The 21,671-nt window shown below is 36.2% G+C and overlaps 1 protein-coding gene across 1 annotated transcript; it reads right to left on the reverse strand.

Annotated features, from left to right (window-relative positions):
* Positions 1-8,049: 8,049 nt before the first annotated feature.
* On the reverse strand, positions 8,050-21,238 carry LOC126473931 (gastrula zinc finger protein XlCGF57.1-like). The gene is made up of 2 exons (XM_050101289.1): positions 21,153-21,238; positions 8,050-10,116 (listed from the first exon to the last, which is right to left on the reverse strand). The coding sequence occupies exons 1-2, from the start codon at positions 21,211-21,213 to the stop codon at positions 9,920-9,922; spliced, it is 258 nt and encodes an 85-aa protein (XP_049957246.1). The 5' UTR covers positions 21,214-21,238; the 3' UTR covers positions 8,050-9,919.
* Between the last annotated feature and the right edge of the window lie 433 nt (positions 21,239-21,671).

The raw sequence follows: 21,671 nt of genomic DNA on the forward strand, positions 1-21,671 counted from the left end.
GAGTTTGTGAAGATCGACGCAGCCGTCTGACCTGAGAAGAAGATCAGCTGCACACAATACGTAAGTCAACTGCGAGGGATGTGTGAGTCTTGCATCCCGGTACCTCACTGTCTCGTGTCGTCAGAAACCGTTAGAGTTGCAACAAGGATAATGAAAGGAATTACAAATATGGAATGTATGAACATTTTTGGAAGAAATCAAAATTACGACTTGTGTGTGTGTGTGTGTGTGTGTGTGTGTGTGTGTGTGTTTTACCTGAAATTACATGGAAATTTTTCAACAATAAACAACCAGAGTTCATAATTATGAAATTAGAAGTTGGAATGATTTTTAAAGAGATGTATAAAGCAAAGCACTATAAATGAAAATGATATTACATCGGTCTAAAATAATCTTCAGTGCATTGCCTGCAGAAATAAATCTTATTAGGTTTATTTAAATACAACAATGGAAAGTGCTTGGAGGAATAATGAAAGGAACAAATTCTCCACCAGACACAACTGCCCGCCCAAATGAGTTCCAGTACTGGACAATGTAGTCAGCTAGGTCCATTTAGTCATGCTAGTGTATCCTATTAGTGCTGAAGAATGATTTGTCCAAAATCTATCAATGTTCTCAGTCTTGTTTAATATTGCTGATTATGCATAAATTGTTCAGATTGACACATGTCTACCATTTTATTCAAGAATTATGTGGTGTGCACTACGTCCTTCATATGAAAAATATTTCTACACTACTTTTTTTCTTTGATTCTTTCAGTGTACTTGGGTACCCAGGAAGCTGTTGAAGTGAGCCTGATGAAGAGCAATCATGACTGCATGAGCAAGGTTAAGTATATGAAGTGGCATGAGTGCTGTAACATATGTGCTTTGTATACCTCTTATGAAATGACTCATCTTTATCACCGTACAAAATGATCAAAGGGTACATTATTATTATTATTATTTTTACTATCATTATTATTACTATTAGTAGTTCATAACCTATCAATTCACAGTCTACATTGTTTATGCCTGTGTAAAGTGATTAGTTGAACGTTTCTTTTGTTAATTAATGCAATTTGTTCATTTCCAACATGTCAGGTTGAACACATAATTTTGAGTTAATTATTGCACAGAGACAGGGTTAAAAACAATATAAGAGTGATTGTATCTGATCCATTCATATGACCATACCGGCGGCAGAAAAATACACCTGTAATTGAGCATACAGATTAGAACATGCAGACAAATAAAACAATGAGATCACCAAGCTAACATTTAAATAATAAATTATTCCTAAAAGTAAGAGTTATATACAGAAAAAATACAATTACAAGATGCACTTATATTATGTGTGTAACTGCCTATTAAGTTAAAGCAAAATCGGTATTGTTTTGTTTTTATTGAACCAGTAACACTTATTAGAACAAAGACATATTCATATATCATAAGCAGCTGAAAAATGCTCCTGTCGGAGCACAAAAAGGTGAACATGCTCCTCTTTAAAAAACGCAGAGAGAAAAGTGGGAAACTAGGTGCCCCAATCCTCATTCAGTTTTACTCATTAAAAATTGTACCATGTGAACATGTTCACACTCTTTTAACAAGGAACATTCTAAATCAATGTATCCAATCTCTTTCTAGTGAAGGTTTCATACTCAGTGTCTCCCCTCACTGCCATTGTCTATGAATGTCTCTCTTCCACTATCTTGTTTTTCTCCCATCGGTACTTTCTCCTGTCTGTCTCTCCCACTGTGATTGTCTTCATCCCTTTCTCTCAATCTTCCTTACTACTGTCTCCTTCTCTGCCACTTTCACTGTATCTCTGTCCCATTCCTTTTTCTCTCCCATTGCCACTGTCTCTTTCCTTCTCGTTTACAGTCTGCCGTATTTCCCTCCAACCACCACTGTCTCCTCTCCACACATGTCATTGAGTGTGGTTTGTTTGGGGTTTTGCCCCCAGACCAGGAAACTTTAACACATGGGTATAGGGGATGGGGAAAAGTGATCAAATTTTTGTGTGTTTAAGTTTGCTGGTCTGGGGGATCATCCAGAAACACCCCCACCTCCTGCCCCCAAGCCTATTTATGGTCTCAACTCATCTCTGTGTTTCATTTCTACTGTCTCCTCACTCTTTTGCTCCCATTGCTTGTATCTCCATTCATCTGTCTTTCTCTTTTACTGGCACTGCCTCTCACTGACGATCATTACCTCCTCTCCCTTTGGCTTCCCCTGCTATTGTCTTCATAGATATCGTTTTCTTTTACTGACGCCTTCTCTCTCCCACCATCACTACCTTCTGTCTCTCTCTCTCTCTCTCTCTCTCTCTCTCACACACACACACACACACACACACACACACACACACACTGCCTCCTCTCTCTTCCACTCTCACTGTCTCTCTGCTAAATTCTTTCCCACAAAAAAGCACAAATACATTAGTATGCCAAAACTTCTGGTGAGGAAGACATAAGAGGATTGAGGCAGCTAGTAACCCACTTTTCAGTCAAGAGTGTTTTAAAGAGGAGCACATTCACATTTTCTGTCCTCGAAAGGAGCATTTTTCTCCTGATTCCTTTCTTTTCCCTGTTACAGCAGGGTGTGCTGCTTATATAAAATCAATTCTATAGGTCAATAAAGTTTTGACAGTTTATTTATATACCTCAACACACTTATACACTTTGACATACATATAAACAAACAAGTGTGCATAACATAAAATTAAAACAAAATTGTCTCCCATATGACAAAAGTTTACTTTAGACTACTTTACATAAAAATCCACAACTTTTCAGCTACACCTACAATAAACCAAAAATATACTGTATTTGCAGAATGAGATTTTCACTCTGCAGCGGAGTGTGCGCTGATATGAAACTTCCTGGCAGATTAAAACCGTGTGCCCGACCGAAACTCGAACTCGGGACCTTTGCCTTTCGCGGGCAAGTGCTCTACCATCTGAGCTACCAAAGCACGACTCACGCCCGGTACTCACAGCTTTACTTCTGCCAGTACCTCGTCTCCTACCTTCCAAACTTTACAGAAGCTCTCCTGCGAACCTTGCAGAACTAGCACTCCTGAAAGAAAGGATATTGCAGAGACATGGCTTAGCCACAGCCTGGAGGATGTTTCCAGAATGAGATTTTCACTCTGCAGCGGAGTGTGCGCTGATATGAAACTTCCTGGCAGATTAAAACTGTGTGCCCGACCGAGACTCAAACTTGGGACCTTTGCCTTTCGCGGGCAAGTGCTCTACCATCTGAGCTAGCTCGGTCGGGCACACAGATTTAATCTGCCAGGAAGTTTCATACTGTATTTGATTTGCAGGTACAAAGAATTTTGGATGTCAAAATAATTTTTTGTAAGGTGCTTATGCCAACTAGTGGCACCATTGAATTTCCAGGTCAAGACAGCCTCTACAGGCGTGAAGTGCCCACTATATAGACATGGCATCATGAAGTTTTACTGGTGAAAATATGCTAACTGAAAACATAGTTTGGTTACCTCAGAACCTTTGCAATGACCCCAGAATACTTGCCATGTGTTGACAGTCAGTTAATACTGCATCTACACCTCAGACTGGATATTACGTGCACATATTTTATGTGCTTAAACATGATAACTGTGGACCTCCGGATCTTGGTAACTGATAATGGTATTGAAAAAATATTATACCCAAAAATAATGATTTTTTATGGTATTCTCAGGAATTGCCCAGGAACAAATGGTGCTTTTATAAACCATCTAAGGTCCACCATAGACCACATCTAATGCAAAAGAACCAACCTATTTTCTCATCAATCTGCCTATGCTGGGGGAAGTGTGTAACGTTTAAATTTTGACCCTGCAATATAGGATAGCTACAGTATACCCATTCTTCTGATAGCTATATAACTGCAGGGTGTCTACGTGGACAAGGAAAAAAAAAGTCCCGGATTTTTCCCAGATTTCCCGGGTAAAAATACACTTTCTCCCGGGAGAAAATACACTTTTTCCGTGTTAAGTTGGTTGGTTGGTTGTTTTTGGGGAAGGAGACCAGACAGCGTGGTCATCAGTCTCATCGGATTAGGGAAGGATGCGGAAGGAAGTCGGCCGTGCCCTTTCAGAGGAACCATCCCGACATTTTCCTGGAGTGATTTAGGGAAATCACAGAAAACCTAAATCAGGATCGCCGGACACGGGATTGAACCGTCATCCTCCCGAATGCGCCGTGTTAAGTGACCGTATACTATTCCTTGGTACTGTAAAACTCATCAATCCTTTGAATGTTTATGGTTTTATATACTAAAGTAGAATTTCCCGCCACATTAGAAAACGAAACTCAGGGGGAAAAAAACACGTTTTGAAACATCTTTCATGTGCAACAATATGTACGCTGCATATTTTCGTATTACGAAGGTGTAAATTCGAATGCCACCAAATACCGCATGTTACTTTCCGAACCATTGAAGTTGACATTGCGATGCGCTTTTGTAAGCCACTCATGACTCATGTCACGTGATCTCGCCAGCTGATGACAGCATAGGACACGTGATGTAGTCAGCCAATAGCAAGATCACTCTTAAGTAGCGCGAAAACACAAATAAGAAAAGTTAATGGTTTAAATTAATATACATAGCATTCACATATAATATTGGTCTCCAAGATTCATAAGCTGGAAGAGAAGCTAAGCTTCCACATATAATATAGATCTTTTCTGCGCGTGATACACTTTAGTATACATCACACAAATAAGCCAGTAAAATTTTTACTAACGATGTAAATGTGTGGTCTTCTGAGCTCAAAATTCTTCTAAATGGCCATCCCCAAAGAGCTGATTTTTAAATCAGAGTCAAACGCTTCGTTATTTAAGAAATTCATCGTACATTCTTGCACATAGTTCATCTTGCGTAAAAGGAAATTTGCTTTTAATGTATGTAACGCTTTTCAAACCACCGTTCGCAATATTTTCCCCCTACCTGTTAGAAATACCATAGTTTCGTTTTAGCAGTTGCAAGAGAGAGCCAGATAAAAGTCGTCACCGCCCGATGACGCAGGAAGGCCATATGTTTGTATGTGTAAAACATTAAGAGATCTTACATTAGGTCATAAAAGAAACAAGACATCAAAGGATACTTCAAGAGCATCGGAATTTCGTGAACCATACTAAAATGCATAATTTGACTTAAAGTGCACATTCGTATGTCCAGATTCGGATGTAAATTTTCTTGGAGTACCAGTATTGTATCATCTCATGTTTGGTTCTTTATTATGGCATAATATCATACAAGCACTTGTAATCAGCGAACAGTTGAAACCAGCCAACAGTGTGAAATTAAACAGTTAATTTCAAATAAACTGACTGCCTAAGCAGAAAGGATTAATAAAAGCCAAATCTCTTTAGCAAACCGACAATAAATTTTCTTGGAGTACCAGTATTGTATCATCTCATGTTTGGTTCTTTATTATGGCATAATATCATACAAGCACTTGTAATCAGCGAACAGTTGAAACCAGCCAACAGTGTGAAATTAAACAGTTAATTTCAAATAAACTGACTGCCTAAGCAGAAAGGATTAATAAAAGCCAAATCTCTTTAGCAAACCGACAAAAATAACTTCATTGTTCTGCAAGGCGATTAATGCTTGACTGTCAGAAAGGTGGAAATAAAATCTGAAACTAATGACATATTTTAACCATCCGTAATTATGCGAACGTATTTTAATTCATTTGATATGTCCCAGTCACAAAAATCCATTTTATCATTTAACGTGAGAGCAATAAATGAAGAGGAAACAACAAAATCACTGAACGTTAACACAGGTCATGTGGAGACGACCCACCTCCCCACCACAACTCAGACTGCTCTGTGCGTCAGGCCCGGATTTACTATATTCCCGAACCGGGCAATATTAGGTAGTGACGCCAAGCCACACTTCTGTAACAAGAAGCGGGAGAAGGTACTATTCATACGCGAGTCAACTACGCATGCACAACAGCCCGCCCGCAACTGCTCAAAGCAATCTAATTTAACAGTTGTCACGTCACGCTCATCAAAGGCAATTTGTTGTTATGAAGCATTGCATAGTCTTCCAAAAGCCTTTGACACATTTTTCTGTTGGCAGACGCTTGTATGAGTACTGTGTTTTGTTGCTGTATACGGCGCATTTCCTTTGCAACTTAAGTTTATTTTACTCTTTTTTTTCTCTCTCTTGTTCATGTTTCGTTGCTGCAGTGTTATTCTGCAGTAGCGGGGTACAGTAATATCCTTTGTTAGCGTATTGGTTCTTACCACTCAAAATCACAAAAATTTAACTGAAAACTAAAACAATGAAAAATTCCCAGAATTGTAAACAATTCCCGGGTTTTTCCCGGATCTCCCGGTTGTCCCGGGTCGTATACACCCTGAACTGATTGCTACGCCAAGGACTATGTGAAGGACTTAACTCATTATCTTTGTGATCAATAGAACCCAAGGTATGACACCATGGAAAATCACATTCTCACATGCAGCTTGTTTGGAACATACTGATACCGTGCACTGTAGTGCATGGACCAGTCATGATTTAGATGTGATTATCTTGTTTTAGGAGAAAAAAAGAAATTGATGAATACAAAGACAATGTATGTTGATGATAATACATCAGTAATTAATAAATGTACTCTTCTCCATCTATATGTTACATGAGTAACACACAGAACAGCTTAAATGTGATTTACAATGACTGTCTGATACAAAAGTGTAACATATTGGTGAATTAAATGGTTACCACAAACTCCACCATAGGAGAAAATATTCTTGGCATCCTTCAGACACGAAGCCTAAGGAAATTATGGTTTCAATTTACTGCTTCAATTATTTATAATTATAGCTAATTTTCCTGTTTTAATGAAGACACTCATACCCTACCAGTCTTAATCATTTACTTTCATGCTATCTCAAGTTTTAATACAGTTGTAAGCACCACAGTTACTTATGTACTTCAGTCACCTCATACGACTAGTGACATATTTCAGTAAGCCTCTAAAATAAGGCAGTAATTGCGTCAGTCAGAGAAGCAAGAAGATAGGTCTGAATCAACTATACTCCAGCTTCAAAGAAGGCGCATCCAATAAACTTTCTTTTCTTCACATTATTATCAAAAGTAGATAATGCAAGCCATAATCAGACAACCAGTTTTCTGTGGAACATAGATTTTGCTGATTTCAACTCAATTCTTATATTTGCAATACTTAGCTGTAGGAATAACATGTACTACCTGAATGATGGTTAGAAGGTTCCTTCAAATGCAAGCACACAAACAATTTTGGTTCTGACACTACAAAATACACTGTTGTATTAAAAGGAAATCTCACTTTTGAAAACTTTAAAATTGCATGAAGACTTTGTTTCTGATTTCAAATGTATATATTGGCAGTACATGTGATTTTATCTTGACAAGAGATGTATTGGCCACACATATTGGCCATTTACCCTGTAAAAATAGACAGTTACGAAGATATCAAAATAGATCTGCAAAAATCTACTTACACTTGCTCCACTAACAAATCATACTTGAGAAGAGCATTAAATGAATGTACATATTCAAAGCATCATTTCTCTTGTATAAACAAACATGTTTGTTCTCATTCTGAGAATGTTCTAGAATTTGATTTACAATATAAATACATCATTTATTAATAATTTTGTGACAAATTTACATACATCCATTTGTCCATGGAGATTTTGAAAACTATATATACCTCATGATGTCCTGCTTATTAAAATGCTATCACTGTAAGCATTGTTATTCTTAAAGTAAATTAGTTATTTCAATGAAATTTTGCTACCAGAATTTCAAATACTCAGTTCTCAGCAAAGGTTAAACAGCAACTGTAAACTGTCAACAACACCACAAAAATTTATTTTTGTCAAGCCAGCAAATACTTGTAAATTATTACTGAGACACATTATACATTAACAAGTAATACAATGTGGTGGCATTCCCACAACAGAATGGTTTATGCTGAACATATGGGGTAAGATGTTAAGAAATATATGAAAACATAAGGAGAAATAAAATTTTATTTATTTACATTTTTCTGCATATAGACATCACATGGCCTTACAGTACTGCATTTGAACATTGTAATGAATATGATAATGGCACTAACATTTTGTGTAGCAATAATCATCTTTCCATGCTAAAAATGAACGTAACAACAAACGAGTATTGACACAAACATAATAATGGGCACCTAATTTGTAAGTACACATGAATTATGTAAGGCTCTCATGTTACTAAGGATACTTTTCTTCCTTTCCTTTTTTTAAAGTAAAGTATGTACTGAAATATGGGCAATTAAGTTTCTCTATTGGGATCTTGTATCTTTAGAAGCAAGCACAGTGTTGGGAGACGATACTCTGATCTGGACAAACTTTAGTGCCTCAAGGATCAAGGAGTATAAGACAAAATACTATGAAACAGTTCCCAAGCAACAGCAGCCAATATTTTTCTGTGAAAGAAAGTTGTGTAGCTGTTCTGAGGTAAGCTACAGTGTAGTTGTGACATGAAAGTGGAATGAGAAATAAAGTACCTTTACCAAGAGGCTTGCAAGGAAAGAATAATGAAGCTCCTTAAATGGAGCCAGATAAAGCTACATACACATCTAATTTAGTGCAAGTACTATGAAGATAATGACAGAATACAGGAGTGGATGGGTAATATCAGGAGCAGAAAGAATTGCAAAAAGTAAATTTATCCAAAAAAAACTGTACTCAGTTGAAAGGCAGCATACATGCTTGTATGATATTTTCATTATTAAATCAGAACAAAGAAGTTAGATTTTGGTTTTGTAAAAACTCGAACTCTGAGACACAGTACCAGTACATCAAATACTAAGCGTGCATACACATGGATTGTGTACACTACAAAATACTACACACTGATTGTACAATAAGGAACAGAGATGCCATCTTTGAAATGTGAAAGATTCAGGAATACACAGCATGTGAAAGACAAGTGTCTGTGTAGGATGAAATGACTGTGGCCAAGAGGAGTGCTTTCATTTTTTTAAAATGTTATTGGTAGACTAATATTGTGAGTGCATGGTCACCATCAGTAGTATCTTATTATATAATGGCTTCTTAGCACATACCAAAGACAGTTTTAAGCAGCATCTAAACCTGGGTATTATGTAAATTTCAATGGTAGTGTGATTTACTTCCATACCTTGTAGTAACAATGGTCAGTGAGGATTAATAATCTTTTTTGTGATTTATGTCAACGAATCATTTTGTGATCTCAACAGCCTTTCAATGGTGAGAGGCTTCCTGGCATGTGCATTGGCCTCAATTGCATGAGCCGACTGCACTCATATTGGCAATACCGGTATTTCTCTGTAGGTTTTTCAGTAGACAGACTGTACGTGATGCTTGTGTCCTCTTTATCTGTTTGTATTTTCCATGTCTCCTATTCTGTCTTCCTTCCAATCGTTAAATGACTGATTCATTTCCTCATAATCCTCATTCACCTCTCACTGTACTGAAGCTGGAACAGTGGTTACCACTGTAGTACCTGTGACCCACTACTCTTTCTGACACTTCCACCTACATTTTGTCTACCACATACTGACTATAAGTGGGTCTCTTACAATATTAGGTTTGAGTGACCTGTCATATTCTCCAGCATTTCACACATCCTACCTCTCTCTTTTTTTCCCTTAGGAGGGATTGAACAGATAAAAAAAAACTACTTTTTTTCCATTCCTTCTTTTAAATGTGTATGCTCACAGTACTCCTGAGGGTAAGTCTCAAACATTATGACATCAGTTTTTCCGACATATATGGTTCCTCATAATTTCACGGTTTGTTTTATAGTACAGTAAAAAAGTGAATATGTATGAAAGCTCTTTACATTAGCACACTGCGCTATTTCAAACAATATGGTAGTAATATAATACAATCCTATAAGATTGGATTAATTACTGAAAGTAAACATATCTATGTTTTTGTGAGTACCAAATATATGCTCTGTAAGATGCTCTTTTCGTTTAAACATTTTTCCACACAGTGGGCAAGAAAACTGACGATCAACACCACATTCAAATCGTAAGTGTCTGGATAAATTGCCTTTCGAAGCGTATGTGCGACCGCAGCGATGGCAGAAAAATGAACCTGTAAATATGAATATAAGTCAGGGCACTCAAAGAAATCAATGACACACATCAGCAAGCTATGATTAAGAAAATTAAATGAAGCAGCTTTCGCTAGCCTTCAAGAAAAATGTATTAAGCTTGATTCAATTATTTTCTTTTGAATAGGTTCTTATAGAGATGCTACAACTAAAATTCAGCATGTGAATGACTACGATAAACAAAAATTAAAAGTCCAAGGTGTCAGGTAAATTACTGTTGAAAGGTCAGACTATGTATGACACAATTATAACACGTGCATAAGGTAAAAGGAAGTGACATGAGCCGTATTTACTCAAATCTAAGCTGCACTCGAATCTAAGCTGCACCTGAAAAATGAGACTCGAAATCAAGGGGAAAAAAAATTCCCGAATCTAAGCCGCACCTGAAATTTGAGACTCGAAATTCAAGGGGAGAGAAAAGTTTTAGGCCGCACCTTCAAATCGAAACAAAGTTGGTCCATTGTAATATGAGACACAATTTAGGTCGAATGAAAGACGATACAGCTACAATAGTTTGGTTCAAGTCGGAAGCTTAGCAGTTACGCTTTACCAGGTAGCCATTGCAATGGCTTGCTTTTGTGCGCGCTACCACTGCTTACAATTAAAAAAAAGAGAGGAATTGTCTCATTAGCGAAACAATGGCACGTGACTGCTACTTGTTGTTACTTACACTGCTGCTTTCTTTGATAATGATCAACAAGAACCAAATAATAGACTGCGTTTGATAGAACATGTTCTGAACGAGAGTTAGGCAAAAATTTTTCTCCGTTTGAAAATCTTTGCGGCCGCTTCTTTAGTATATCAAATTCTGCACAGAAATTAGTCATTTTAAATTTAAAAATCTAGTCAGTTGCCGTGCTTCATTTATGACTGTATCACTATTAGGCATAAGAATAATACGAATATAAACATGACACGATACGTATATTCTTCCGCGTTTGCTGTTGTCTCACTCTAGTTTCGTAGTTTATTAGGCAGACAGGATTTAAATGAGATAGCGGGAAACACGAAAGAATACATGGCAAAATGTTTATATTCGTATTATTCTTATGGTGAAGAGAAAACTGCACGTGATTCACATTTCATCAGGTTCCTATTAGCAACAGTCTTGCCAGTCGGATTTTCGTAGTACATTGAAATTCTGCTACTTTCGAAGATGAACAATACGGAATTTGTATTTACTTCGTTGGATAATGTATGAAAATGCAGTGGTCGAAACTCGGGGCGGAGAAAAAAAAGGCTCGTCTTCCACCTTTTTTTTCTTTTTTTTTTTTTTAATTTATTAACTGACGCAGAGGTTTTGGCGCCAGTATTTATCTCTGTGCCTACAAAGCATGCCTGTGTAGCGCTACATATATTCGACGGCAGAAGTTAGTTGTGGCGGCAGCTACCAACATTTTTCAGAACTTCCGCTTGCTTTGCACTCGATTCTAAGCCGCAGGCGGTTTTTTGGATTATAAAAACCGGAAAAAAAGTGCGGCTTAGATTCGAGTAAATACGGTAGGTCCCTGGGAAGAATACCAAGACACACATCCTTTTTTTTGCCCTTATTCTCTCTCTTGATATGTTACTGTAAAACCTGCATTTGAATGCCATCTCATCATTACAGTAGACATACATAAATACCTTTGTTCAAAGTAATTTCTTACAAAATTTTGCTTCTGATCTTATTTACATGCTGGCGCACTGTAAATATAACAGCAGACGTAATTATAATTCTTACTATAATTTTCTTCAGTACCAACTTAATATATGACAACATTTTCCCTAAGAGATAGGTAATAAAAACAAATATACACCTGAACGTCTTAGTATTGTTTGATGCTGAATACGGCTTTTTCACCCAAAATCAACAACAGTGAAATTGGATAGATTAAAAAATCTACTCAAGAAGTAGCAGCAGGAGAACACAAATATAAGAAGGTGCTGAAATATCAAGCTTTCAGAATCAGTCACTTTTTCTGGTTTGGGACATCCACAAAAATCAGTCTTTCTCATCCTGTCCAATAAGTCTCCCCCGAAGAAAAAGAGTTCTGGGTGACTTTCCTGAACTCTCTCCATATGCTAAATCTCACCAGTGCTTTCCCTTTGCCCCTCTTCCTTCCCCTTCAACCATTTTGCCAGAAGAAGGAGCCATGGGCTCAGAACGTTTAAAAATTTCAATACCTTTTTATATGAGTGTTCTCCTGCTGCCACCTGGTGAACAGATTTTTTTCTCTATCCAATTACATTATGTATTTTCAAAAAATGATTATTTTCATTATATAATCATAGTGAAAGATGAATAAAGAAGCCAATTAGTGCACAGTGGTTATCAATATTCAGAATTAGAGAACATTATGCATGGAATAGAGGACAAAAATGTAAGTGTCAGTGTCATCGAAAATCAGAAGTATAGTTGAGATGGCATAAGAAGACTCCTGTCAGCTTGCTGCGATATAGAGACAGCTACAAAATCATATTGCTTTACTAACTGAGGTAGGCCCACGAAGCAGCTGTGATCAGCCCACTGCAACTGTCAGGGATCAACTTATGGTGACACAACTATAGTACTGAATATACATTACATGCAGCATTTCAGAAATATTTACTGATATTTGGTGTACGTTTTGATTGTAAACTTTATTTGCCTAGACCTTTTGTTCAAGAAATAAATAAGTTGATAATTCCACAGAACTTTTATTTTTAAGAAAAAGTGTCATTATCATGATTAAAATCCCAGAAAAATGTTGGGCTGAGGCACTGATTCTGCCATGGATGAAACAATGTGTTGATGTATATGTATTATTGCAAGAAAAATTGTTTTTTATTGGAAGTTACTATGATGAGCAAAGATGGAAAATACCAACTAAACACACATAATGTGTTATGTCTGACAACTGATGCCAATGAACAAGAGCTGAGCAAGGCACTTTCGGAATGTTAATGTGAAAGTCAATTACGTGCCAGTAACTAAATGCGATATAGGTGAAATAATAATAAATACGCATGTTGCAAATATTGGAAGACTGTTTATGGAGGAAGTGGTCAGCTCATAAAAAGAAATATTTAGCATCTTTACTAAGTATTTAAATGACTATTGGTACTGCCTCTTTGTTTCCCACAGTGTTATTAATGTCTCCCCTATTAGAAAGGCATACATAACTTAACAACAATTACACAGTCCTGGTAGGAGCACATTTGTTCTCTCAGAGGGCAATTTCACTCTGACACAGATTCATAGTAAAAATGAAATAGTGACTGTGTTCACATATTAGTCTTGTAGTAATGACAATATCTTAATATCATAATGATAATAAGAAGATTCTGTAATTTAGATTGGTGGAACAGAAAACTTTGTATCAGATAATGTACAAAATAAAAAAAAAATTATAGCTGGTTCAAATGGCTCTGAGCACTATGTGACTTAACATCTAAGATCATTAGTACCCGAGAACATAATACTACTTAAACCTAACTAACCTAAAGACATCACACACATCCATGGCTGGGCAGGTTTCGAACATGTAGGGGTCGCGTGGTTCCAGACTGAAGCACCTAGAACCACTCGGCCACACCGGCCAGCTATAGCAGGCCTATTGACTTTGAAGTAATTGGTATGTTAATAATAGACAAGTATTGCACTAAAATTAAAACAGAATTGTGCCTATAAGATTTATACATAAATTTGAAAGAATACAAATACCATGAATTTATTTTATTTTGTATCAGTTTGGGTGGACATAAAGGACAAAATTTCCAAATCAAACACAATCTACACTTAATTGCCGTAATCAATGATTTCAGAGAAATACAAATCTTAGCCACAACTGGGCACGGAATTAAGTTTCATCATGACAAATGAAAATTTTTACCGGATCAGGATTCGAACACAGATTTCCGCTTTACGCAAGCAGTCGTCTTAGCTGCTTTGACTATCCAGACAACACTTCCTCCAACCCAAATTCTTAACTTGTCACAGGCTACACATTTAACATCCACTATCCATTATTCTCACTGGTTGCAGCTTCACCTGATTCTCGCAAAGGCATGGGCACAGTGTGCATCCACACTGAACTTATCATTACTCTTATTCAGTCTAAAAAAAACTGATGATTAACTCAAGTTAACTATAACTTTGATTTCCTGATTATGTATCTACTATGAATTTGAAGAATATTCTGGGTTGTTTGTAGTCTACACATACATTCCTTTTTACATAGACTGTAAAGGAACTGGCGAGCAACATCACACACAAATTGCAGGTGCCTGAAGGGACTGCCTTTTCTTGAATATGAGCAGCCGCAGCACTTGTAGTCAATTATAACTTCAAATGCCCTGAACCCAGTTTATGGGCCAGTTTAACTGCAATATCTATGCTCTAAATTATTATTATTACTTTTTTTTAAAATCAAGAACTACCGGTAAGTACATGTTCATTATTAAACTTTTACAGTTACAGTTTGTATATTAATAAAAAGAAATATAGACAGAAATCTAGGAGGAAAAATTTATGAAGCATTTATAGATATTTTAGGGCTTTGCACGAAAGTGGAAAATTTTTGATAAATAAATATAATTTCTAACCAAGTTGGGTAGAATATTTCATGGGTGGAACATTCTACATTTACAGACTTTGAATGCCTACACTTTATCATTACTACAGTAGGGTGTTTAATACGGAACAGAGAAATTCATTATAGTTTCTTTGGTAATACCACATTGAGAAGCTAAATGGGCTACAGAGCCTACATTAGATGTGTAATACTGTCAGTATAACACAAAATTCAGACTTTTATATGTCAAGAGACTGGATGGTTAAATCAATGTGTATATTAGAAATTACTATTTCAAAGCATCACCGGTTCCCCAATTACATAACTGAGATTATCTGTCTATTTAGCTACTTTGTGAAGATGTATACATATATGAATGGTGAACTACAAACACGAGAAGTGCTCTGTAGGTCCATGGTGTTACTAACTACAACATGTACTTCTTTCAATTTCACAGGGTGCTACAGGCTTCATTACTGCTTCACTTGGAATAAAGTACACTACGAACTCAAATTGGATTAATAAATAATTATTCCTTGAAAATTCCCTACATACTACACAAAACAGTAGAAAACATTGTTCTTCCTTTATCCATCAGCATATCAGTACAAAGTTTATTACTTGTAATCCAGAAACAAACTCTCTTGGTGCATTTATTATCCTTTCATGTGGCTAAATGTCCTGTCAACCTCAATTTACAGTTATGTCATGCACTCGCACCTGTTCCCCAACCAATTTGTTTGTTTCCCCCATCTCTTCAAATAATTTTGGACATGCATCTCTCCATTGTTCACTAAGCAATTCTCTGGATTTACATGGCATCGGCATTAAAAATCCACATCTTGCTGTTGTAGCTCAAAACTGATTGCAATCTTTCCATTTTAGATATACTGGAAGTTAAATTTTGGAAATCCTATGTTAAATGTATTAGTCTTTTTGATTATACATTACTGTAGTTTTATTATAATCAGATTTCAAGTCTACTTTCAAACTTGCTCTGCTAAATTATTCCATCAGTTTTTAAACTTTGTTGCACTACAGTAATACAGTGCAACAACATTAGGAAACAATGGTTGCTCAGTTATATTCTAGTAAGCAACCACAGAAGAATTTGCAATAAAATTCTAGAGTTTGAACCACTCCTAAAATGCAGTGAAGCTCACATAATACTAAGTACAAAAACCTAGTTATAGCCCAAACTTAACAACAATTTGATTTTTTTGAGTAAATCAAAATGAGTATCAGAAGAATAGGCTAATGGGAAATAGAAGTGGCGAATTTATCATAGTGACATGAATGTCAAATCGAAAGAAATATAAAGTGAAGCTATAAGTGAGATTGTTGGAGAAGACCAAGTATCAAAGGTGGGTGTAAAATTTTAATTGGGTCCTTCAGTAGGTATTGAAACCAGTCATTTTGTAAAGAGATATGAAAAATAAAAGAACATCTTCATGTATTTAATTATTTCTCTCATAAAATTTTTGGCATCTTTTCTCAATAATTTTGTTGAAATTTGCATGTTCTGTCATGCTATTAATATTGTTTTCTTGGAACTCTAGACTTCTATTTATAGTTGCTTTTTCCATTTTATATATTTCCCCTGCACCTTAATTTACTTTCATTAGTAAATTCTCATATTGTATATGTCTTACTTCCTGCCTGATGAATTGCCTCCTTTTTGGCATTGTACCAACTTTTAGTCTACATCTTATGCATCTAGGATCACTCATAATTTTAGCCAACAGCCTCACCTCATTGAATAAACAAGTTCCTGTCAGATCACTAATGTCAAGCAATCTCAGGCATAGCCAGTACTTTGGCAGGCAACTGTCAGGTACACAAGGTGCTGTTAGCTGCTTTCTCTTTGCATTTACAGCAAAGAGGAGGGAGGATCGTGGCATTAGATCACTAATCACCAGTCTATGCAGCAGTGTCCTGGATTAAATTGCAAACCTCTCAGCAGTGTCTCAGAAAATGAGGTCACACGAGACTGTCAATGGTGATCCGTCCGTCAAACAGGGACGTTAAGCTCAGCGGTCCCCTTGGTTCTAATCAAGATGCGTAGGCTAAGTGTTGGCATCAGGTTTCACCCTCTCTCTTCTCTCATCATCATCCAACACAAACAAGACACCACACTAGATACACATCCATTACAGTCACCTACAATTACCAGATACATTTCAACACAACTCCCATATTTCACAAGGGAAGGGTGCCATTGTGAGAGAAGGCTAGTATGACCCTTTATAATTAGGAGACTGAGCCTGCTCTCTGTGGTCTTGCAGCCAACTGCACCGCACTACTTTACTTACTTGAAATTCTCAAGTGTCTTGGGACTGACACATCTTGTATATTTACTTCATTGAAACTTACTGGCAGATTAAAATTGTGTGTTACATCATGAGTCAAAACTGGAATCTCATTATTTTGCAAACAAACCTGTCACTGACAGAGTTATCCAGGTATGTCTCGTAACCTGCCATGTCAGCTTCAGTTCTATCAGTTCCTCTACCTTAATTCCTAAATTTCACACAAGCTCTCCTGCATACTTTACTGGTTTAGCACTCATGGAAGCAAGGACACAGCAGTGAAAATGTCGTAGCCACATGACTCAGTGGGTAAGAGCATTGCTGAAAAAAAAAAAAAAAAAAAAAAAAAAAAAAAAAAAAAAAAAAAAAAAAAAAGGTGCTGGGTTTGAGTCCCGGTCTGGAATACAATTTTTAATTTGTCAGCAAGTTTTAAAACCGAACACACTCCACTGCAGCATGAAAGACTCATTGTGAAGCAATCCCCAGACTGTGGCTAATACACTTTCCCCACAAAATTTTTCTTCCTGGAATATTAGCAGAGCAAGATGTGCAGAAGAGGTTCTGTTAAATTTGGAAAGTACGAGAAGTGAAGCTGCGAGGGCAGATCATGAATTGTGCTGATTGCTCAGTCGGTAAGAGCACTGCCATTGAAACAAAAAGTTCTGGGTTGGAGTCTTGGTCTGGCATATACTCGTGATCTGTCAGGAAGTTTGAAGCAATCATACACTGCACTGCACAGTGAAACAGTCACATAGTTTGCAGATCAGTCATTTTGGGTTGAGAATGGATTGGGAAATAAATTGGCTGTGTACTTTTCAAGGGAAGCATCGCACAGTTTCCCTTATATGATTTAGGGAAGCTGCACAAACTTAAAATCTGGATGGCTGGATGGGGATTCAAACTGCTGTCTCCCCAAATGTAGGTCCAATGTCTCACCACAGCATCACCTTGCATGTAGGAGTGTTACAGCAGTAAGGTTGCTGGGGAGCTTGCATTAAGTTTGGAAATCACAAAAGAGGTACTGGCAGAAGTGTTGCTGTGCTTGCAGGTAGTGAGCTGTGGCTGGCTAGCTCAGTCGGTAAGAGCTTTTTTGTGAAAGGTGAGATTCTGGGTCTGATCCTCAGTCTAGTAAACAGACAAAAACTGGGTGAATAGCAAAAGAAATAAACACGAGAGTAAAAGTGTGTTGAGTTGTGCTTGGTATATTACATAGTATATTAAAAATAAGCTTCCATGGTGTCTGAAAATGAAACTCTTCAATCACTGTATATTAACAGTTTTGATCTATGGCACAAGACAAGGACTTTTATGTGAAAGCTTTTTGTAACATGATGGTTGCTCAGCATCACCAACAGAGAGATGCATATTATAAATTACTAGGAGAGGCAGGGAAACAGACAAATTGGTTGCAGAATAGACAAAAGTTGGTGACATAATTATGAATTTAATGAAAATTAAATGGTGGTGGGCAGGAGAAGTTTCTTTGCTGCATTCCAAAAGACAAAAAAGAGCAAAATGATAAACAAATGGGAGATAAACAGACAAAATTGGAGTCATCTTGGAGCAACAAAGACATGTATCACTGAAGATTGTATTGCATGGAACAGTGTGGAATAGAACATTATCCAGCAATGGACAACAAAAGGTTACTGATGCTGATGATGATCAAGATCATGATCAGGACTGTAAAATGTAATTCTTACTATAAAAATAGACATAATATTTAGAATGGAAGGTACATTAAAGAAGTAACAAATGTTAAGAAAGTTCAAATAATCCACCACACACACACACACACACACACACACACACACAACTATTCAAATATTGGTTTATGTCTTTCTGAACACAGGCAGGATTCCTGTAATGGGATGCATTCAATAGTCTACAGAACATACACTGAGTTACAGGAAAGGTGTTTGCAACTGTAAATATAAACCACCATCAGCTGTGTACTGGAATGAGGACAATGAAAATGTGCGTCGGACAGGGCCAGATTGCCCACTTAAGATGAGCGTTGCCTTAACCAACTAGGCTATCTGTGCACAATTCACGGTCAGAACTAAACTTCCATATGTTGTTGTCCATGTGTCACAACTCGAACTCATATATTAAGTATAGTCATGTCCAAAAAGGAAAAGCTTATTGAGAGTTGAGGATCTGGTATTTGCGAATAAATATGAAATAGTAGTGCTTGTATTATTGTGTAATTCTTTCATCTTTCCTGAAGTTGAATATATCACTGTTATTACTCATGCGATGTGCAGTTGTGTGTTCCTATTTTGTCTTTTATGTCACTTGTCAGTTAACATAAATTACATTATCTACCATATTTCTTTAAAATGAGAGGTTTTGCACAGACCTCAAGAGATTAAAAACTTTTATTTATATGTTGTATAGTTCTTTGTTTATCACACATAATTTCATTATACAGTGTACTTTTATGTTAATGTTAAATAGTCATTTCATGTCAGCATACCAAATTTGTAACACACTGTGAAAAGAATAAGAGCAATAAACACTTTCAACAAAAATATTTGAGATGAACTCAGATCAAGTCATTTAAGTGTTGGTCGTTTTGAATGATATTTTATTCACTTCTACAGATAAAATGTAGTAGTAGTGTTTATCTGACAACATGATGTATACAAAACTGCAGTGACTGTGTTATTAAGAAGTACACAGCAATGTTCCCTTGGATATGCAGGCATGTCCAAAGGAACATTGCTATCTGCGACTCAGCATCTCCGCTATATCGTGATTTGCTACTTTCCTTTTCATAATATTGTCACAATGCAAATAAAAGTTTTAAACCTCTAAGATATGTGAGAAGCCTCTCATTTTAAAGAAATACAGTAGATAACTAATTTATGTTAAGTGACAAGTTGTGTAATAGACAAAATAGGAACACACAACTGCACACCACATGACTAATAACATAGTGACATATTCAACTCCAGGAAAGATGAAAGAATTACACAAGGAATTATCAGAGAACATTTGCTTGCTGAGATCTATGAACAGCAGACAGATAAACAGGGTTAATGTACAACTGAATATAAATATGGTGCACTGCTGAATAACTGAAACTTCCTGGCAGATTAAAACTGTACAGTTGAGAAAGGAGAGAGAAGGATTTTAATTTCACAAGAGTTGTCAGAACGAATTGGAGGGCAGAAATAATAAGATTGATTTGTCAAAAATTTAGTTTTGTCACCAACAATGATAAAGATTTTCATAGCAACTGACTGTGAACAAGATGATTTTAGACAAATTCCTGCAAGTTGTGGAACACAAACTACTGAAGACATTTCAATAATATTAATCATAAATTAAATTATAAAATTCATCTATTGTCTTACAATAGGCTTATTTCCACATAATGTAAGACAATAAATATATTTTATAATTTAATTTACATTTGAGTTTACTATCTTTGTTTTCCATGAAAAGGCTCAATGACTATCATAAAATAAGATTACATATAAAAGATAAAATATAGGCACTGGCATTGGATGAAAGAATAAATAAAGGATGAGAAATAGAAGCAAAAGTAAAGAGAGAAGATGCTAACAGAGGAAATTTCTTAGCAGAGAAGCAGGCGTAATAGATTATGAGGCAAATTTTTTTTTTTATTATTACAGATACACAAGGTGTAATCATGTTCAACTTCTCTGTTACAGGTTTTAGAAAAATTCTCCACTTCTTTTAATAATTTGTATCAAGTGTAAAATAGCTATATGGTATGGATTTTGAAGCTCTCAGGTAAAAGTAATATCTATCATAAGAGATTACATTTGTAACTTTGAGTTTCAGGAAGTATTCAAACTAAATATTCTGCTAGAATGTACTGATATACAAGACAGATTTTACAGCAGTTACAGGACGACAAAAGAGATATATGAAACGAAAGACAGGTATTGAAAATGATTAAGCATTAACGTTCATGACAAACACACATTTCAAATTGGTTATCAATCATTTTGATTCAGAACTGGAACTTGTTGCTGCTAACAGTTCCTTACAGGAGAGAGAAGAGCTGGGGAAATGCGAACTATCCAAAATGTAATTTTTCACTTTCTGTCTGGATCTGAATGTCAGTTCACTGAAAGGGGCATCCCAACATTCTTTTGTAATAGTTTTAGACAACCAATACATTAATTTACTCATTACCTTTGGATGTGTTGAATGCTCTCATACAATAGAGTGTGGATTCAAACATGGCTGAAATCATGTAAAATCAGCATAATAAATGTTTCAGCAGCATACTGATGAACAAAAGCAATAATGCATGATACAATGGTGGTAACTTATCATACTGTATATTAATTTTGACAACTTGAGTGTACGTATTTGACTTTCTTGCTATTAGCACTGTTATATGATTGCTGAAGCTTAAATTGTTGTAGAGCACAAGCAATTTTTTGCATGTACATTGGAATGATGGACATGAAACTTCTACTGACAATGAACAGGAGTAGAGAAATTGTATATTAACAAATATATACAATGCTAATGGAAAAAACATGAGAACAATGTCTGATGAACTTTTTATGAGCCATATTATCAGAATTTCTTCAATTGCAAGCCAGTGCCTCAATACCCTGCTTATGGCAGTTCATCTACCAAATGTTTTCCATAACAATTTGTCTACTTTTTTCCTTAACGATAATTTCCTCTAATGAGAAATGG

The sequence above is a fragment of the Schistocerca serialis genome, chromosome 4, assembly GCF_023864345.2.
Source record: "Schistocerca serialis cubense isolate TAMUIC-IGC-003099 chromosome 4, iqSchSeri2.2, whole genome shotgun sequence".
NCBI classification, from domain to species: Eukaryota; Metazoa; Arthropoda; class Insecta; order Orthoptera; family Acrididae; genus Schistocerca; species Schistocerca serialis.